General features: G+C 36.5%; 3 protein-coding genes across 5 annotated transcripts; 2 read left to right on the top strand and 1 right to left on the bottom strand.

Annotated features, from left to right (window-relative positions):
- Window positions 1-4450: 4450 nt before the first annotated feature.
- On the top strand, window positions 4451-6429 carry LOC125212837. Of its 3 annotated transcripts, none has more exons than XR_007174781.1 (5): window positions 4451-4583; window positions 5026-5086; window positions 5151-5346; window positions 5522-5798; window positions 6298-6429. XR_007174781.1 is itself a non-coding variant. In XM_048113111.1 (4 exons), the coding sequence occupies exons 1-4, from the start codon at window positions 4458-4460 to the stop codon at window positions 5562-5564; spliced, it is 426 nt and encodes a 141-aa protein (XP_047969068.1). In that variant the 5' UTR covers window positions 4451-4457; the 3' UTR covers window positions 5565-6010. The 3 variants fall into 3 exon arrangements, 1 of the variants encoding a protein (XP_047969068.1); XR_007174782.1 differs by having other exon boundaries at window positions 5522-5665; window positions 6298-6414; XM_048113111.1 differs by lacking the exon at window positions 6298-6429 and having other exon boundaries at window positions 5522-6010.
- Window positions 6430-6809: 380 nt separating this feature from the next.
- On the bottom strand, window positions 6810-13247 carry LOC125201473 (plastidic glucose transporter 4-like). The gene is made up of 14 exons (XM_048099601.1): window positions 13087-13247; window positions 12630-12887; window positions 12329-12443; window positions 12095-12162; window positions 11150-11282; window positions 10958-11057; window positions 10767-10879; window positions 9731-9824; window positions 9476-9629; window positions 9127-9273; window positions 8969-9042; window positions 8208-8296; window positions 8000-8114; window positions 6810-7157 (listed from the first exon to the last, which is right to left on the bottom strand). Exons 2-14 carry the CDS (start codon window positions 12859-12861, stop codon window positions 6975-6977), a joined length of 1617 nt encoding a protein of 538 aa, XP_047955558.1. The 5' UTR covers window positions 12862-12887; window positions 13087-13247; the 3' UTR covers window positions 6810-6974.
- Window positions 13248-16986: 3739 nt separating this feature from the next.
- Window positions 16987-17831, top strand: LOC125187245. Its single transcript, XM_048083804.1, has 2 exons — window positions 16987-17688; window positions 17772-17831. Exons 1-2 carry the CDS (start codon window positions 16987-16989, stop codon window positions 17829-17831), a joined length of 762 nt encoding a protein of 253 aa, XP_047939761.1.
- The last annotated feature ends 3058 nt before the right edge of the window (window positions 17832-20889 follow it).

Below are 20889 nucleotides of genomic sequence, written 5' to 3'. Positions count from 1 at the left end.
AAAATTAAGAATGAAACATGATTTAGTTAATCAAGATTAATTAAATTCAATTACTTTAGTTAATGCAATCACACATGATTTATTAATACTATAAATTAAATGAGCACAGTTTTTTACGCATGAATATTCTCATATGCAATTTTCAAAATTGATTAATGAATATGGACATAGCATAATATGATAATACTATAATTAACATTTGGTTTAGGTACTCGAAATTGATGAGGGGGTGGGGAATAAGCAATGAATAGGCGAGAAACATAAGATTGTTACTTTCAATATTTATTTTCATACGATTCACTGGAGAACAACATAAATTATTTAGACAAAAGTTATTATATAAAATTGTTACTTTCAATATTTTATTAAAACATATAATTATTACATAACTGGAATTATGCTATAACAAGGAGTAAGAGGATATATGGTTAATTATGTCTAGAAACATCAATGTAAATAGTTCAACATCAATGCATACATAATTTATATATATAGTTTTTATATTACTAAAATGTTTGATTATGTTAATAGTTCAACATTATTGTTTAAATAACTTTTTTCTAGAGGTGACACATATTTGATGGTTAACCCAATCCCATAATTAGACCGTTATATGCTAATAATATAATTAACATTTGGTTAATGAACATGCAGTCTTCGAAATTGAGTGGTTGGACTTGGCGGTGGGTGATGATGGTTGCACTCCTCAAAATTAATTGCACAAAACACTATTTTTTATTTATTTTTATTTTTTTAAAATGTTGATTTTAAATTTAAATTGGATCTCATTTCCCTCCATTTTTATCTATAAATATCCCCCTCTATTCTCACTTACATTCATCCCAAGAATTTCTCTCTTCAACCTCTCAATTCTCTCTTTGCCTCATAGTATTTCTCATTTTTGCAATTGTGTTTACATTTTTCGGAGTCCATTATCCATGAAGCCCCTTGACATTGATCCACAACATTCATCACTTCATGGACCTCATCTGCCTCACCACTGATGACATTAGTGTGTGAACCCCCTTCTGCAGTCTGCTTTCTTTTCCAAGCATAGCATTCTTTCTTAAGGTGCCCTGGCTTCTTGCAATAATGGCATGAACGTGTTTCTTTTAATGTAGAGGCCTCAGTTTTTGGATCTTCAAACTTCTTTTTGAAATTTTTCTTGCTGAACTTCTTGATGTTCATAGACTCAAGCAGAGGGTCAGATTTCTTTGCTGCACTCCTTTGTAACTCCTTAGCCATCAAAGCTGCTTGCACCTCAGCCAAGGTAATCGCCTTATCCCTTCCATATAAAATTGCATCGCTCATTTGATCGTAGGAATTTGGGAGAGCATTAAGAACCAAGATTGCCTTGTCTTCGTCGCTTATTTTTACATCCACAGCTTCAAGATCGTCTATAGATTTGGTGAAGTCCTCCAACTGCTCTGAAATTGATTTATCTTCAACAAAACTATACGAATAAAGCCTTGTAGGGATCAGATCAGTCTAGATTCACTAATTACCGAGACCTCTTTGTTCTTGTACAAGAGAGCTAGCCAAACTCTCACCCACGCGGCTGATTTTACACAAGTAATACAAACTTAGATTACAAGAATCTAGTTCTAACTATTACAAGGTCTTGGAAGCTATTAACTCTGCTTCCTAGCGATTACTTCAACCTGCACACTCAACACACAAGTTAGTAACAACAAGAAGGATCCTCTTGGATCTAAACACAAGAACTAACTAAGAACAAAGCTAAAGACAATAGATCACATAAACTTGGCTCAGAACCCGCCACAACAACACTGATCTATTCTTCCAGAACTAGACCCAAGGGAGCACAGATGGATTGGATAGAGTTAACCCTCAGACCACCAATACCTCCACCAGAGAAACCCCTCACACCAGATCAAGTTCCACCGAACAAATCTCCACGCACAACCTCCGAGTTCTCACAAAACCTAGTTCCTCTCCAGCAACAAGCAATCGAAGAGATTGCTTCACACCAGCACTCACAACAGATCTACCAATCAGAGAACCATGGAAGATCACCAAGAGATGGCCGGAAGATCATCGTAGAAGAAGAGAGAAGAGAGAGAAGCACTGAATCGAAAGAGGAGAGAGAGATTAGAGTGAATAATGAGAACGGCGCATAGCCTTCTCTCAATTAACACACACAACCCTACATCCAACGGCTGGAAAGCAGCATCCGAGAGAGAGGGTCGTGGCAGCATCTGGTGAGAGAGGGTAAGTAATTGGGCTCAGCCCAATTAATCACATCCGGGCTTAACAAATAACATAGCCCAAATAAGAGTCCACTCTAATATATACAACAAGCCTCCTCTTCATGTAGAGGCGATTGGCCAAGGACTTTGCTAAATAGACTTCATCAAGCCTTTTCAAAATGCCTGCAGCTGTAGTCTCCGATTGAATTTCCCTCAGCACCTTATCTCCCAAACACAGAACGACAACGTTGTGGGCTTTCATCTGCATCCACCGGATTCAATATCTCAGCTAGACCTTGCTGCACAAGAACCGCACGCATCTTTAATTTCCAAAGACCATAATCATTTTTTTGGGTGAATTTCTCAGCTTCAAGCCGCGCAGCCATGATCTGAATATGTGGATTGATCGGAATTTCCGCCGGACGGCGCCAATTGTTGTAGATCTATAACTACTGCTTGATTTTGAGAGCAAGCGAGAGAGAGAAGAATGGGGGAAGAGCTTCTTCTTTATTCAATGATTTTTTATTCTACAAAGTTGAAGGAGAGAATACAACTGACTAACTAACAAGAGCTACAAAACTGACTCTATATACTAAGCTAAGTCTCGGGTGTATGAGAACTACACCGAGTTAGTTACAAAAGCTAACCAACTAACTCTAGCTCAAATCTTGATCACATGTGTTGCATCTCCATGATAAGCTTCCCCTGCACCCCTGCACCTCCATCTGACGCTCCATGCATACGTTCACAGCTGTGCATGACCACAAACCCCAACGCTTTCTGTAGGAATTTATAGATCCGCACCTTTTTAGAGAATGACATTTTGGGATTGATATTTATAGTAGATTTGGTAGTGTTTGGAATTCTTCTCAAATGAATGATTTTTAGGGAGTGTTATTGTCATTTATTATAATTAAATTATAGCGATGAAATGTTTCATCACTTTTCAATACTAAATTGTGTGATGACAATAGGAGTTTCTTTCCAACTAATGCGTTTTTTTTCCAATTAATACTTTTTAATTTTTATTTTGATTTGATGGTGGAACCAATAATTATTTGTAACTGTAGGCTGTAGGATTAATTTTAGTTTGCAGTTTTTATAATATGGCAAAGCAATAAGATGCTAAATAATTATGATTGGCAGTTACATCAAACTCTACATTCTTTTAATTCATTCAAAAGGTCTATAACTAATAACTATTTAAAATTTTGCCTCAAATTTATAAATATTTAAAATGATACTCGCTTCATATGCATGTATAAAGTTATCATAATTTTTATTTAAGCTGGCGTTACTATTTTTTATTATTGAATCTTTAAATTTCATCTACTAAAATTATTTGAAAGGTCCAAATAATTACGAGTGATTTATTATTAATTTAATTTATATGGATCACTAAAAGTCATTTAAGTAGAATACCAAAAGCTACAATATATGTATAAATTCCAATATAATTGTGCTACTTCTTGTGTCAGAGATCCCATTTAGACGAGCAATACACGTTCTGTGATAAATTTATTCTGAATTTTGATTGATATTTCAGTATACCCATGTCTCTTCATTGGTATTGTAGATGACGGAGGTATGGAATGATAGTCCATGATTGAAAGAGGAAAACTGAGGCACGCAGCAGTAAATAATCTGAAAGAACTCAAGATTATTCATGCACTTAACAGGTGCTATACTACTTTTATCTATGTGATATTCTTGATAGGAAAAATAAATATTAATTACCTTCAAAATAAATTTGTCATTCTTGGACGGGGGATCTATGGCGGGGGCTTTTAGTGTATTTAGTTCATGAGATTCAATCTCATCATTCAATTCTAAATGGATAATCATGGATAATTAGTCATAGCAAACCTTATGTGACTAAAATAATCTCACAACTCGATCCTAGATTGTATTTTGATATATTATTTTATTTAGGAAATCGAACCCACTTAGGTAATTAATCTACACTAAAAATTCAATCATGATAATAACTTAAATCATCTTCTTACCATTAAAATTTTCACTTTTCCGTTTTAATTGGGAATACAGATATTTTAGTACAATTACATTTCAAAATTAATAGGACAAATTATTATATTGAACACAGAATTTAAATATTTATTTTATTTATATAAAAAAAATAACTTGTACTATACTATTTATTTATTCACATAAAATTAAATAATTTCTCTCATTTATAAACAATCTCTCTTCATCCTCTATCTGTTCGAAAATTGCAGAGTCAGAGAAATGGAAAGGGAGAGCCGAGAAGAAGCAGACGAAAGGAGAGAAGCAGCTATAGCCTCAGCGGCGTGTTTACGCCCCAATTTCAAGCCCAAATCTGGAATTACTGAATCGCAGCTCTCCAAATTTCAGGTTCCCCATCAACTCTTTCAATCCCTCTCTTCAATTTGTATTAAACTGCAAACCCTACAAAACAATAGGTTTTGATCAGCAATCTCCTTATTGTTGTGTTTACTTGTGTATTGATCCTGGGAGACTCCATCTTCATAATTAAGTAGCAACATTCATATTTATTTGTTTATTATGAGTAGGCATTTACAATTATCTAATTTCTATCAATGGAAAAGATGCAGTTGGGAATAGAGTAACCGATGTCTTGATTTTCATTCACATATTTCTCCAAAATGATATATCTGGTTAAATTGATGAACATGAGATGAAACTGTGTTGAAATTGAATTGAGTTCATTGGTTTTCTCTCCTTTTTTTGTTTTGTTTTTAATTCATATTCATGTGTGGTTACTCTGTAAGGTAAGCAGTGATTCCAGGTTCTTTTTTCTTGTTATGATTGTTAGGAATTGCGCAGGAGGCGTTTACAAATCAAAGCCAAATCTAAAATACACAAGCAAGACAAAGGTATATACTGTTCTGTGCTTCTTCGACGTTCATTGATCGGTTTCTGATTGTTGGAGATATGCAGGAGCTAAAGGGAAAGGGAAAACCCACAAGAAGCCGGTTGAAATTCAGGAAAGCTCCAATCAAGAAACAAGTAAACCTACTATGAATGGCACTGCTGATTTGAAACCAGAAAACAACAGACTGGTGAATGTATCGTCTGAAGTAGACAATGTAGCAAGAAACGCAGCTGTGAAAACCCGCCAGAAGTTGTTTTGGGGGTATTCTCAGACTCGCTTTCACATTTACTTGTCTGTTATCATGCTAATTTAACAATCGGGGAAGATAGTGGTTGAATTAGGAAATGAAAGATGCCTGCATCAGTTGATGATACAAGTGTATTAACCTTTGAGATTATTCAGTTATATTTAAATGCTCTTTTTACAAATTGTGCAGGCTGGACACGAAAGAGAGGTGGGAGAGGAAGTCCAACATGTGAAATTGCCACCGCAAATTTTTATGCGAATCAATCTTACTTCCGGTATTTGGTGGAGTTTTTAAGAGAGGGGGATGCAGCAGAGATTGTGTCGATTATACAAGGTTATCTTCCTCAGCTCCAAAGACGAGTATGTGATTTACTTCTTTCGTGTTTGTGGTGTTTTATCAATGGCTGCCAGTCTTCAACTAATGGTAAAGGGAGATCAAGCTTTACAAAGTGAATCGCATATGTTTGGTGAGATGCATACCTTTTGGCATTGTCAGCATTTTAATGGTCCACATTTTGGATGCTTACAATTGTCAATCATACAATTTTACTCATGTGATGCCATGTTCGTGTATATATTAGATTTGCATGTTCGTGTATCCATTTTTTGATGTGATAAATCACATTTGGCCTATACAAGATTTGGATTCACCATAATCTTACCATATTTGTGTGTGTACTGTATGCAAATACTCATATTTGGATAATGTTTTTTTTGTCTAAAATGTAGATATCATTATGCCAATAAATGGAGACCAAGTTTTACAAAAAGAATATACAGAGCTTATTTTATAGAAATCGTATAATCCTGAGTCCTAATCATTTATCACTGATAACTGATAAGTTCCTTAATTAAGGAAATTTTGTATAGGTATTCGGGTACATGAGTATCGGCTCATGTGTACATGATACTCGTAAAATTCTTAAATATGATACCTGCTCCTGACTTGCATCCCGACTTTTGCAGGTAATGAATGTCGAATACCTGCACGGGTAGTATGTACTCCCTCCGTTCCATAGTAATAGAGGCAAAACTTTTCGGCACGGAGATTAAGAAAAATTGTATTAGGTGAGTTAAGTAAAGAGAGAATAAAGTGGAAAATGAAAAAGGTAGAGATGAAGAGAGAAAAAAGTAAGAGAGAGTAAAGTAGGTATGTAAAAATGTGTTGATTTTTACTAAAAAGGGAAATGACTATTACTTTGGAACGGAGGAAATGGAAAAACGCCCCTATTACTATGGAACGGAGGAAGTATATAGTGTTGTGTTGTATGTATACATAGTGCATTGTGTGTGTAGTGTATGCATATAGTGTGTGCACAATTTATTTCAATTCAATTTCATACTACCAATTATTTAAATATAATTTCAATTCCAATTCCAATTCCAATTCCAATTCCAATTTCAATTTCAATTTCAATTTCCATGTGACCAAATGGAGCTTATATTATTCAAATTCCAATTCCAGTTCCATTTCCATGTTACCAAAGGGAGCTTATATTATTCAAAATGTAAGTGAACAACTCTGTCCATTCCATGTACGTCAAACTCCTCTATAGTCCTAGCTGGAGTTGGCATAAAAACAACTTAAGTTACTACAATAAAAAAAAAAAAGTTAACACACAATACATACTAGGAAAAATGTGTCAAACAGCGGGGCTTAAAGCGCGTTCAATTTCCTCCAAGGAGCGCCCCTTTGTCTCCACGACATTGCCAGATATGTACATAACTGCAAGGAGACACACAGAAGCGAATCCCAGGTACACCGTGCTGATTCCAAACTTAGTTACAACACTCAAGAAGTAGAGCCCAATCACAAAATTTGATATCTGTAAATGTCGGAAATATGGTTACCTAACATATAGCAGGAGATAAACCCCAAGTAACAGACTATTCAAAACTCTGACTTTGTGCCATTACAGAATAGTCAGTGTTTTTATTTTTTAACGTGCCATATGATACAACTAATTTAAGTTGGCCTTGGTATTTTGTATGGGTAATGGCTACATAATGAGGTGCTTAATGTGGCTCGGTCTCCATGAAGACATTGAGGCACATATACAACTAGTCCCAATTAGCTAAGCTCAGAGTCGTCTAATTAAACAACATTTCATCCAAACCTAGCAAATTCATGCTTTCTTTGTTCAGCATATCCATTAATTTTTTTTCTCTAAAGTTCTTGTATGTTTTATCTTTTGTCCTAAACTGTTCTCAGGGTTATGATTCTTATTTTAGGTCCCATCTTCTTAGTAGCATATGCAATGTAGAACGGCAGAAGCAAATGTCAAGGCATCTAACGTTTAGATCATCCAATAAACAACTTAATCAATAAAAAATGTTGGAAATATAGTTGGGTCATTTAATTCCCCTTTCCTCTCATTTTCAAATTTTTTGATAGGATCTTTGTATGACTAATCTCAACAAAGTGGTAGTTCCTGAAACCTAAACAGTAGATAAGACATCTAAATAAGAGTACATGTGCACTAGAGCAAGTCGACATGCTCACCCACAAAATTCAATGAAACTCTACTTATAATACCGCGACAATCCTATTCTTTAAACCAAAATTTTTATTCATACTTATTGGTGGCAGAGGCTGCTCCAATGTGAAACTGAAGCATATGGAAAAATAAAAGAACAAAGTAAAACATTTCCTTAAATAATCTCTTACCCAATGCATGCCCAGAGATAATGCCACTGCTTTTGCTCTGATTCGAGATGAAAAGATCTCTGGAAGAAGGAGAGCAGGCACAGGACCAGCACCGAGAGAGAAAGATAATACGTAGCTGTTTGACAAAAAAAGAGACATGTTGATTACAAGACAGCATTATCACTACAACAAATACAATAAACATGAGCTGCCAGAAAAGATCACTTACAGAACTGTCCCAAGAACAGCAAGTGTTCCTGAATATGGTGCCAGGGCCTTCCAAGTAAAACTCAAAGAAAGCAACAACATCGAAGCAGCCTTTCACAGAAAATCAATAAAAATAATCATTCAAAACAAGGGAAATAACTAAAGCAAGACAGTGGAGAGCACGTATTCAAAAAAAATACTTGCACAAGCAAAGTTCAATAAATAATTCAAGTTCATGCAGCATAGGGTTTCGGATGTTCACGTTTCAAGTTGAGGCAGAATCTAACAAGAAACCTACAAAATACTATACAACTTCCAGCGATAACTTCCATATGGTGCAAAGCAACAGATTTTTCAGATTGCTCCAAGTTTTTGTTGTCATTATCGGACAGATCAAAGAGCACAAGCATCATGAAATAACTATATCAAGTAAGCAGTAAGGACTACTGGAAGGCAACATCTTGGTCTCAATCGGAGTTGGCCTACAGCATTACAATGACCTAGCACTAGCAGTAACACTGGCCACTTACTTTGCTTCATTCCAGTTCCATTGAACCAGTTACCATAAGTTGTTAGAAGAAAAGTCAATTGAATCTTCTAGCAACTTGAGTCAACCATTTTGATAAAGCAAGAACTCATGCCAAATAGAAAAGCAAGTTGTACCTAATCCCCCCCCCCCCCCAAATCCATGGGCCCAGGGTGGTTCCAAAGAGCTTATGTCGTAATTCTTGAAGAATACTCAGAAAAGGCTCATTATTCGGAATCCTACAAACTAAAACATACCATTCCAGCAAAGCTTGTAAGAAGAAGGCTCTTGCGTCCTTGCTTGTCCATCAACGAGGATGCAACAGTTGTGCCTAGAAGAAGATTTACCCAATAAGGAAAATTACTTGCGGCCCTAAACAACCCAACCTTTTACAGATTTTAATATAAAGACTAACCAAATACATTTGCAGCTCCAACAAGAGCACTGGCAGCAACATCAGATGTTATTCCAGCACTGCGAAATACTGAAGTTGAATAATAAACAACGGCATTTATTCCAGCAAGCTGCTGGAACAAGAAGAGAGCCGCACCTACACTAACAACTACATGGAAACATGTGACGAGTATTAGTTTTCGGCCGACCCAAGAGATCATTATTTAAGTTTCTATAATTCAGAGTGCAATCAGTGATTGGGACTACAAAAAAGAGACCACCAATATCCATAAACAATATTGATGAATCAGAACCATATTTGATTAATTTAAATGAGGTCAAAAGGAACAATCAATAATGGAAAGATGTACTTTTCCAGTAACGGCTGCTGAAAAGATCAAACCAGCCTGCTTCTGGTTCTGTGGAACCCTGTCCTGCTGCAGCCAAATCCCTCATAACCTCAGAAACTCTTTCTTTCCCATATAGCCTTCTAATAGATACTTCGGCATCAGAAATTCTTCCTTGCTGCAAACACAAAACGGGATTGTTTAGCACTATCTACAAACTATCACAACAAATAGGCAGCCACAGAAGCATGGAGGTTGCAATCAAGTTCACAATGAAACCTGATAAAGCCATCGTGGACTTTCAGGAGAAAATGCCATTCCAAGTGCGAGTAAAACAGATGGAATAAGCGCAACACCAAACATTGACCTCCACCTAATACAAGGGTAGAGAGAGAGATAGAGAGATAAGACAATCAGTCAAAATGTACGAGGATAATCTTCTTCATGTGAACAAAGTTAGATATATGAGAGATTAAAAATCATATTACACCTATGAATAACAATATAAGATTCATAAATGAAGAAACTTATGACTGGCAAAATTCCTTTGAAACCACCAAATTCTAGACCAGTAAATGGTCTTATACTTCAGAAATTATTTTAGTTGGGCTTATGTCCAGATATATTCTCAGGGTGTCTATGAATTGAAATACACATGAGGGTACTGAAAACAAGCATAGGATCCTATATGAATTCAAATACAACAAGATGGTACTGAAAACAAACATAGGATCCTACCCCACCTTTAGATAAAGTCAAGACGGGTAGAGAATTCTAATTGCCTCTATCAAAGTAAAGAAGCTTATACCAGATAAGAATAAAGAGACACTACAGAAAATTAGATTAGATTGATGTTATCCAGGTACATATACTAAAATCCATCCGCTTGCTAACAAAAGTTTCAGGAATTGATGCTCTTTCATTCTAGAGAAGCCCATCATGCATAGCTGGCAATATGAGAGCCACCATGTTGCTTCAGATAAATAAAGAGAACAATAAATAAATGACCACAAGCTCATGATGCTGTGGTGATACTCCAAATGATAAAAAGTATTCACTGTTATCATCTTTGAGTTTTTTTAAACTGCAAGCAACCATAAAACAACTTAAAGAAAGAAAGTCAATGAAATCAATTTAGATCAATTGGAAAATTGCAGACTACTTTTGACTCCATTTGTACAAGCAAAAAAATATTGGCTATATCTTGGAGTTGGAAGACAACCTTAGTCAAATTATCTATTTACGCAAATTATTCCAGTCAAGTATGAACTCCTATTTCCTGTTAAGAATGAATTTGGGAAGGATAATTATTTACCACAGAGGATTCCCGGCCAACGGTAGACCAGCCACCAATGCTGCAAGAATCCCAATACATATAAATAGCTGGTTGACAGATCCAAGTGTACCTCGGATTTCAGTTGGTGAGATCTGGCAAGAGAAAGAGGGTTAGGGATGTAAAATCTAGTAATATAAAACATTGACATGCGAATTAAGAGAAATCGGTACCTCAGAGATGTAAAGTGGCACAATTGCAGAAGAAACACCAATCCCAATGCCAGCAAGTAACCGACCTATTATCATTGTCTCTATATTCTGGGCAGTGGCACTGCAATGAGAAGAAATTTCAAGCATTGTTTTCCAACCCCCCACTTAAAAATATTATCGAAGAAATTGTATCCTCCATTTAAAAGTATTTACCAAAGAAATGCTCCTACAGCAAGTGGAACTGCATCCAAAATAAAAGTCTTTGTTCGCCCAAACTTATCTGCCAATGAACCTCCAGTAAACGAACCAACTGTGGCACCAGCAAGAAGTGTGCTAACAATCCAGCCTACAAAGAAACAAAAGGCACAATGGTTGATTCATATAATAACATAAAATCCATACCCACCAAAATAGCTCTCCAAACAAGAATAGCAACTGTATAATGAGAGTGAGTAGGTATTTGGTAATCATACATATCCTGAGCAAAAAACAACATATACTGCATCAACAGCGAACCAACCCCTGCTGATCAGGCTAGTGTTATCAGTATAATCTTATTAAGATACATCAATCTACGGGTCTAATCTGTAGGATGCATAAAAGGTTGATAGGTTAGACAGCCACAGCGAAGATCTTTCCAGCACAGTCGAAATGACTTTTCAAAAGGAATCGACAATGTAAGGTACTTCAGATGCCAGTAACAGAAGGTTGCAGATTGGAGCTACAGGATTAAGCACACACATCCTTTCTACATTTATTAAGCTGAAGATAAATCAAAACTCTAGAGATCACTCACTTCTGATCAATTAGATATATGCTCTCAGTTCCTTATCCCTTAAGTCATTTAGGGTGCATTCTCTTTGGTTGTAAATTTTTCATGGGAAAATAACGAAAAGAAAATTTCCACACTTTCTTGTTCCTCCATTTCACTTCAATGAGGGATAATATTATCACACCAATAATTCATTATTACATTATCCCTCATTGGATTATTGGAGTGAAAAGGAGGAATAAGAATGGGTGAAGAAAGGAAAAGAAATTAGGTGTGCTAAATCCTAGATTGCACCTTTATCCTTCTTCTGATCATCTTTCTAACCCTTTATTAATCAATTACAAAATGGACCTCATAAGTAAAAGAAGAGTTCAACAACAACTTGCCTTGCAGCACTGTGTTCTCTGCAATTCCGAGATCCTTAGCAAGGTACTCGAGAGCTCCATTAACCACTCTGAAGAAGAAATGTTACAATAGATCAAAACAAATAAGCTTCCGAAAATCTAACTCAAACGCTATACAAAATTGTATCTCGCTCAAGCATGGAAGTGTTGCGAATGCAAGAACGGCGAATTTAGCCAGTTTTTTTACTCAAAAAATCATCTAACAAAAGAACATACCCTAGATGATATCCAAATAGAAATGCTCCAAGACAAGCAACACCAACATACGGCAACACAGAACCAGACGATTTCACCGGGATTTTCACAGGGGCGACATTCTCAATATCTCCTTCTGCACGATTGTTAGTGTAAGAAAACACTAATAAACCAACAAAGTAGCATCACTGATCCATATTTCCATTCCCTAGTTTAAGGCATCTACAACAATGTTAGATTCCCCAACTGCATCTCACACAATAGCAACATTTCTACTCCTTGCAAGTGTTAAAAAACATGAAATCAACCAAAAATTACGAACCAGAAGCTTGAGCTCTGACTAATCTAGCCTTGGCCGATGAACCGAACAAACTCTGAACACTACCTCCCGCTCTCCCCATTGAAGTCGAACCACCGCAGCTAATCCTCAAAGCGTTGTTCCTCTTCGTCGCGCGAACACTGCATCCTACTCCAATCGTCGATCTCGTCAAAATCCCGCGGCTGTGGAGGCTGAAGCACGATTTTGTGTTGACGGTATACACGGAAGCTTCCATTATAACACTAAACTGACTCGTCAACGCTGAAATTCATAAAAGTCCAAATCAGAAAATAAAAAGTGTTTATAAAATGCAGTTCGATGAGAGTCTGCAGAAAGTGATATTTATGCGCGCTAATTACGCACAAGCAATGCGATTCAAATCAATTAAATCGCAAATCAGCATAAGATCACCACTGTAATCCAAATTATGGCAAAAACAGTGAGATAGATGAGCTATTACCGGTAGCGGTGGCGACGGCGGCTGGAAGCGGAGAAAATCCGGTAGATGATTGGTGAATGGTGGTGGTTTTGGCGGTTTGCGGTGTAAGCGTTAATCGAATTTGTACGTGGATTGTAACGGATGAGTTGGCAGCTTACTGCTTTGAGGAAACCGGAAGCTGAGACTGGTAAAAAAATCAATCATAGATTTGTTTGGATTTTGTGAATTTTAACCGCGCCACATCAAACTTCCCAGCACGGATTTACCAATGAGCCAAATAGAATAAAGTTATGGATAAGGCTGTACAGTATCTAGTTATATCACAATAGACAAATTGTGATTACATAAGTCATGTATAAATGATTTCAATTACAAAAGTTTCATATTTATATATCTATCCATTACACTTATGCTGATATAAATAAAATATTTATATTTGCACGGTTATGTAATTCCTGTAAGCTATCTATTTCTATACTTCATCATTCCTAGACTGTCTAATTATAAGTGGGTACATTCTGTAAAAATGGAATTTTTGCAAACAAAAGATTTATTAATTATAATGGATCGTATGATTCATATCAATACTTTACATATAATTTTTAACTTACTTAATTCGTATGTCCAAATGATTTAGGTTATTTATTTAGAAATAGATAGAGTATTTTGCAAAATCAATACAAATTTAAAATTCTACTCCACTTATTATTAATTAATTTTAAGGCAGTACCATGTGAATTTCTAGCATGGTATCATAGTGGGTCGTCGACTCATGAATTGAAACTTAACCGATCCATCAATATATTTGAATTGAAACAAAAAAGTGATAAATCTAATACTAGTATGTATAGGCTTCAAATTTGATGGACCGGTGGACTGAAATTCTATTTGACACAACGATATATGTATATCAAAACATGAAAATAACTACAAATTACTATAGTATAGAATTAGTCAATATTGATTAAAAAAACCTCAATCCCTGTAAAATTCACGTTAAGGAGGATATTGACAATTGAATATAAAATAAATATGACATATTTATGTAAAAAGGGATTCATAATAAATACTACAAAAAAATAAATAAAACCATTTATATAACTATTTAAGTATTACTCCCTCCGTCCCAACAGAATATGCGCTCTTTCCTTTTTAGTCCGTCCCACAAGAATATGCACTTTATAATTTTAGAAAGTCTTTTCTCTTTAATAAAGTGAGACTCATTCTCAACTGACAATACTTTAATTATTTTTTCTTTCTACCTCTCTCTTACTTTATCAATTTTATATTAAAACTCGTGTCGAACCTAAAGTGCATGTTCTTTGGGGACGTGGGGAGCATGACTACGAGCCTACTAATATCAATTAGTTTTAAGTTGCAACAAGGTACACTTTTTTTTTATCACAAGTATACCGAACCCGCCTTTGACCTGCTCGACCGGATTTGTGGATTAAGGCCGAAAGTCGCCCAACAGATGGCGGGGTTTGAACCGTGACCTCATGGTCACCACAGCTCCGTGCTACCAGCTGTGCTACGACCCGTTGGTGATGTACACTCTTATTACTACAGGATGAAAGAAGATTACGGTGAATGAGACCGCTGCATCAATTCAAATAAGGGAGTTTCTATTTCTTGTGGTCTGTGTTTCAAACAATTTCTCTATTGTAGTAGATTTTTATTGCCACTTGTGCGACATACATGTCGTATTATGCTGTATGATGAACAATATATGGGACACTATGTTAATTATTAAATATACTAATATTAGAATTGAACTTATTCAAGTAGGTAAGAAAATGATCTAATTTCTACTACGCCAATATCATTTATACAAAAATATGACGCGCGCGCGCGTGTGTGTAAATATATCATAATTTATACATATATTTATTTATAACATGGTTAGGTTATATAGTTAAAATCATGTTATTCATAGGAATAGGAACTCATTTGAACCTTTAATTAACATATGACAACCCGTTATTAAGTTGTCCAGAATTTTTCCCTTACAAAAAGGTCATTTTCTGGGGAATGGATCCCCTGCAGTGGGGAATTCAACAGCACCTCATGCTGTGCATGAAACGCAGGCATCAATTCATCAAACGACAGGTAATAAGTTGGCCAAATTGCATTTAATTTCGTTAGATTTCATATTTGACTTTTACACATTGTTAATTAATATTTTTATATGATTATTTTGTCATGATTGATACACAATTTAGTGATACTAGTATTATTGAATTTTTAATATCTGTTTTATTAATCATCATTTTTAAGTCATTTAATAATTGAATTTATAGAATTAATATTAAATAACAATAAAAGTGTAGTAAATGAATAAAATGCAATTTGACCAACTTATTACCTGTCGTTTGATGAATTGATGCCTGCGTTTCATGCACAGCATGAGGTGCTGTGGAATTTCCCACTGCAGGGGATCCATTCCCCATTTTCTGTGTTATCAAAGATAGGGGCCGGTGAAGCCTGATTTCAATTTACTGAATGCACACATGGAGTGCTCCTTAATCTGAGTTTGGATAGGAGTTATTATAGGGCTGACAATTTTTGATATAATGCAATAATCCAATAGGAATCTGCATGAAATGAATGAGTTTGGGTCAAGTCTTAGGCCATCCGCAGCGCGGCTCGTCGCCGGCTCGGACTCGTCCCGCAGAGACGAGACGGCGACGAGACGCCGTTGCAAATGCCATCCCGTCCCGCGTCGCACGCGGAAGGGTCCCGTGACGAGCTGTTGATAAGGCTAATTTCATGCATTGGTTATAGGGATAAATTTTGTAATTTTCTGGGTCCAACAAGGTTTTATAAGCCAGGTGTGTAGAGAAATCGCCAGCCCCAGGAAGAAGACGAAGATTGCCTGGAGGAAGAAGCTGGCGGGAAAAGTGAGCAGAAGAAGGAGTTACTAGACTGAGAAGCATCCGATTGGAGGGCAAAATGGGAATCACAGGAACAGTCTAGAAGCTCTATCCACTATAAATAAGAGCATGCGATCAACATGAAGATATCTCTCTCATTCCATTTGGCTCTTAGCTTAGTTTTTCCACTTTTCTCTACACATACTGAGGGGAAACATTTTGGGGAGTGCACTTTCGGATCTAGTTGTGGTGTAACACCGTCTCTACGGAGGCGAAGATACAATCATTTACTACTTTTCGCTTTTCATTACCAGCCAAGTATTCTTTTCAATTACTTTTAGCCATTATGCATGTCCTTGCCTAGATCTAGTGTAGAGTAGAATATTTCATATACCCAAGCCTAGGAATTAAAGCTCAACCCCAAAATTGCAGTGGCGAGCCAAAAATAACTTCCAGTCTTTGAACATGTTTTCTTACACATCGTCTCTCGGGGATTCGATCCCTGCTTCCATGTACTAATATTTTTAGCTATAGCGGGTTGAGGGTTTTGAAGGGCGAATGAAGTGATTGTGTGCCCAACGACAGTTACCAAAGATTCTCCGAGTTCCTAGACCCGGTGTCTAGTGGATTCGTGGATCGGGAGATTTTATTTTAAACACATCTCGCTTTACTCTTCGACCATTCTTCAGCTTGTCTCGCCACGCCGCCTCCACGTGGGCGGCGAGCATGATGCCCACTCGCGAGGCCCGCGAGTGGGCGTCGTAATTATGACGTCATAATTTGATTTTTTTTAAAAAAATCGATTTTCAGGAAAAAAATTAAAAATTAAAACGGCAATATGACCGTTAAAGCGGTCAAATTTTTAATTTTTTATTTATTTTTATTCATAAATACTCTTCATTATCCGTTTTTACACACAAACACGCATCTATTCTTCTCTCATCTCTCATTCTTTCCTTTCCAATCACTTCATAAATCATTCCTTTATTTTTTTCTTCCCCCAAAATTTAATCCATTCATGGATCCATTTGAGCAAATGCGTCGAATAATGGAAGAATTGGTAGAAGAAGATCGCGTAGGGAGGAGGAAGCCGCGCGCCTCCTCAAAGGCGACCCGGACTTACATCCATCGTAACCGGGAGGAAGTCGCCGTAAGGTTGGAACGTGATTACTTCGATCGGAACCGGTATGGGGAGATATCTCTTACGTCGCTATTTCCGTATGTCACGCGTCTATTTTTGCATATCGCGAATACATTGGCGGCCGGGAAGAGTACTTCGGAGAAGGGGTTCAACGTTGTTGGCCGTCCTAGCCACACGACGCTCAAAAAATGTATTGCGGCGATCCGTCGGCTTGCTACGACAACGGGATTTGTTCGACGAATACACGCACGTCGGAGAATCCAATGGGAGACTTTGTTTGATGAACTTCTGCAAAGGCGTCCGGCAGCCTTCACCGATGAATTTCCAAGAAGCCAACCACCGCAAATTGTCGTTCGCTCCAACTTCACGAACAAGTGCACGGATTCCCGGATGCTCGGGAGTGTCGATTGCTTGCATTGGCAATGGAAGAATTGCCCCGTGGCGTGGGGGGGTCATACACGATCGGCCTCAAAGGCACCCACCCCACTGTTATACTCGAGGTCGTCGCCGACTACGGCTATGGATTTGGCATGCATATTTGGGGCCCCCGGCTCGAACAACGACGTCAACGTGCTCAACAATTCCGACCTCTTCGACGAAGTTCGAATGGTAAAGCGCCGGCCATCAACTTCATCGCTAACAATCGCCGGTATAAAATGGGGTACTATCTTGCCGACAACATCTATCCGAAGTGGACAACCTTCGTGAAGACGTTCACAGCCCCCGCGAAGAAAACAGACTCTTTTGCGTAGAACGAGGTGCTCGCAAGGATGTGGAGAGGCGTTCGGGGTTCTCGAAGCTCGATTTAACATTATCAAAGCCCCGGCTCGCACGTGGTTTATGGATAATATGGTCGACATCATGTATACGTGCATAATCTTGCACAACATGATTGTCGCCGACGAAGGACCTGAGGCGGGAAATTGGTTCGACCCGAAACCCCGGGAAGCTCGACCGCAAGTAGTCCGCCTAAAGGGGGGTGCATCCGTCTTTTCAAGAGCGGTTGTCTATTCGGACAAGGACACGTGATTCTACCCACGCCCAACTCCGGAGGATCTAATGGAGCACATTTGGGCAAAATTTGGCAACCGTTAGATGATCGTCACTAGAGAACTCCTTCTACTTCTTTGCCTCCATTTTTTTGTGATTTGAAATTAAGTGTGTAATTTGTAATTTCTAGTCTTTTAAATTATGTCTTTTTTATTTTTTAGGTTTTTAAATTGTAATTTTATTTTATTTAATAAAGTGTTTTTTATTAATTGAATTTGTTGGAAATAAAAATAAAAAATGAAATTGAATTAATAGTTAAGGGATGAGATGGTTAAGAGATGGAGGGGTGCGAGGTGTTGTCTCTTAGTTAAGAGATGATCCAAAAGCACGATGGGGCCCATGAATAGTTAAGGGATGAGATGGTTAAGGATGAATAAGAGATAGGGATGCGGATGACCTTATTGGTTTTAGGTCCTTTCAGGTGACCAATAAGAATTTGATGACTTCGGGTTGGGTCGAGTTAGGGTTATCCGATAAAAAATAAAATTATTATTTTATCGGGGAGTATTAAACTTTAATTTTATTATCTAAATTTTGATTGTGATAAATTTTTAATTATGTTATGACAAGTTTTAATTGTGTAATGTCATACTCCATTCGTCCCATAATAGATGTCACACTTTACTTTTTAATTTGTCCCACAAAAAATGTCACATTTCATTTTTTGAAAAAAGTTATCTCTTACATTAATATAACTATACTATTTTCCTCCCTCCGTTCGCCATTTGGCACGGAGATTGAGAAAAAGATGTTTAATGTTTAGTGGGAGAGAGAAGCAAGAGATGAAAAAGCAAAAGAATAAATAGAAAATTGAATAAAGTAGAGAGATCAAAGTAAGAGAGAAAATGTAGTAGGAAAGGAAAAGTGAGTTATTTATTGTATAAGGAAATGTCTAAACTATGAAGGAATTTTCCAAAAGGGAAAAACGACTCAACTACAGTGGAACGGAGGGATTATCTCTTAAAATCTCAAGTGCATAATCCAAGTGTGTCATCTATTAAGGGACATATGGAGTATTTTATAGTGTACTGTCAAATTTTATTCATTTAACATTATGCATAGGTCGTTATCGTTGTGTAAACTAAATTATATAGTACTCCTAACTTACTAACAAATGGTAGGCTTGACAATTTTCGATAATTACACGAACACACACAAAGTTAATAGGTTGGGATCCAATAAGAACCCGACCATGTCAGGTTGACTTTTACAAATTTAAATCGAGGGTTCTAAATTTCTAATAATTAGATGATGATTATTTTCCAAGGGCGGGCTTCTGTAAGAGAAAAAAGTGAGAGTTTATATGGAACGGTCCACTAATATGCAGAGCCCAAAAACAAACATACATGGGCCAACTACAAATGAGATGAATGCGAACAGCGTGCAGAACAGTACACAGATGCTCAATTTAATAACAAAAAAAAAATTGAAAAAAAACAAATAATAAACCAAAACAGAAAATATACAAAGCTACACCAGCTTGAGTTCTCCTTCAACAATGTTACTATATCATTTCATCGCATTTCATATACAATAATGTAATTGTTGCTGATTTTTATTTTAATGGCCTCACTTGTAACTATAGGCTATAGGTTATGAAAAAAGAACACTCATATTAGTCATTTTTACATTAATACCCATTAATAGTATTAGATTTCTATAACAATTTAACTTTCGTTATTTTCTGTCCAACCAAATAAAAGTTCCGCAAAGTTATATGTATCACCTAGAGATGTAATTAAATGCAACCTCTAAATATTGTACAAACTTCAAACTATGATCGACAGTTAGAAAATGTCAACAAAATAATAAAATAATAGCAATAAAATGTCAACACAGTGTCAACGGTTGATGCTATTGACATTGTGTTGAAACCGTGTGACATTTTTTGTTGCTATTATTTTGTTATCGTTGATATTTTCTAACGATTCGATCATAGTTTGGAGTTTGTACTATAGAGTTTGCATTTTATTACTACGTGTATCCCTATATATAAAACCATGTAGTGACATAAATGCGATTAGCATGTACAATTCTTTCCTAGATCATACTACAAACTTCCTATCTATTTTAAAATTTGAGAGTATCTTACTACCATTTTACTCTTACTAAATAAATCTAGAATTTTGGCAATGAGTCGTATATATGCATTTGCCATGATGATCAATTATGTTACATACATACATTTTCTTACATGCTTGATATTATGATATACTACTATATATGTAATTTAACGGCATATAGACTTCAAAGAGAGGTAATGAAAATATGAATACATAAAATTAGCTGGCAGGTGAGAGCTTTTAAATGTTTGTGATCTAGAGTCCATCCATGGTGATGGTCATTATTAAGCTTCAATAATTTTGATTAAGCTTGCCATAAATAGGTTGGTGTATGACAACTGACAACCAAAACTGGTAAACTCACTCAAAGACATTTTTAATTGCTCTTTCTAGTCCATCACCATTATCAATCAAATGATGTTGTTGTATAAGATTTAATTCCACACTAATAATATTTGTGGGACCTATATTCTAGATAATTGATTAGGCCATCTGCAACGCCGTCTCTTATCCGTCTCATAATCGTCTCATCTCTTAACTATTCATGCGCCCAAAAAATACAAAATACAAAATTAAAATTTACAATTTTTTTTTTGAATTTTCGATTTAAAAAAAAAATTATGACGTCATAATTTCGACGCCCACTCGCGGGCCGGCGAGTGGGCGTCACGCCATCGCTTAGCGCGCGCCATGTGGC

This window comes from Salvia hispanica, chromosome 1 (assembly GCF_023119035.1).
Source record: "Salvia hispanica cultivar TCC Black 2014 chromosome 1, UniMelb_Shisp_WGS_1.0, whole genome shotgun sequence".
In the NCBI taxonomy this organism is placed as follows: domain Eukaryota; kingdom Viridiplantae; phylum Streptophyta; class Magnoliopsida; order Lamiales; family Lamiaceae; genus Salvia; species Salvia hispanica.
Note: the sequence above shows the minus strand (reverse complement) of the source record. Positions and strands in the feature narration are given on the sequence as shown.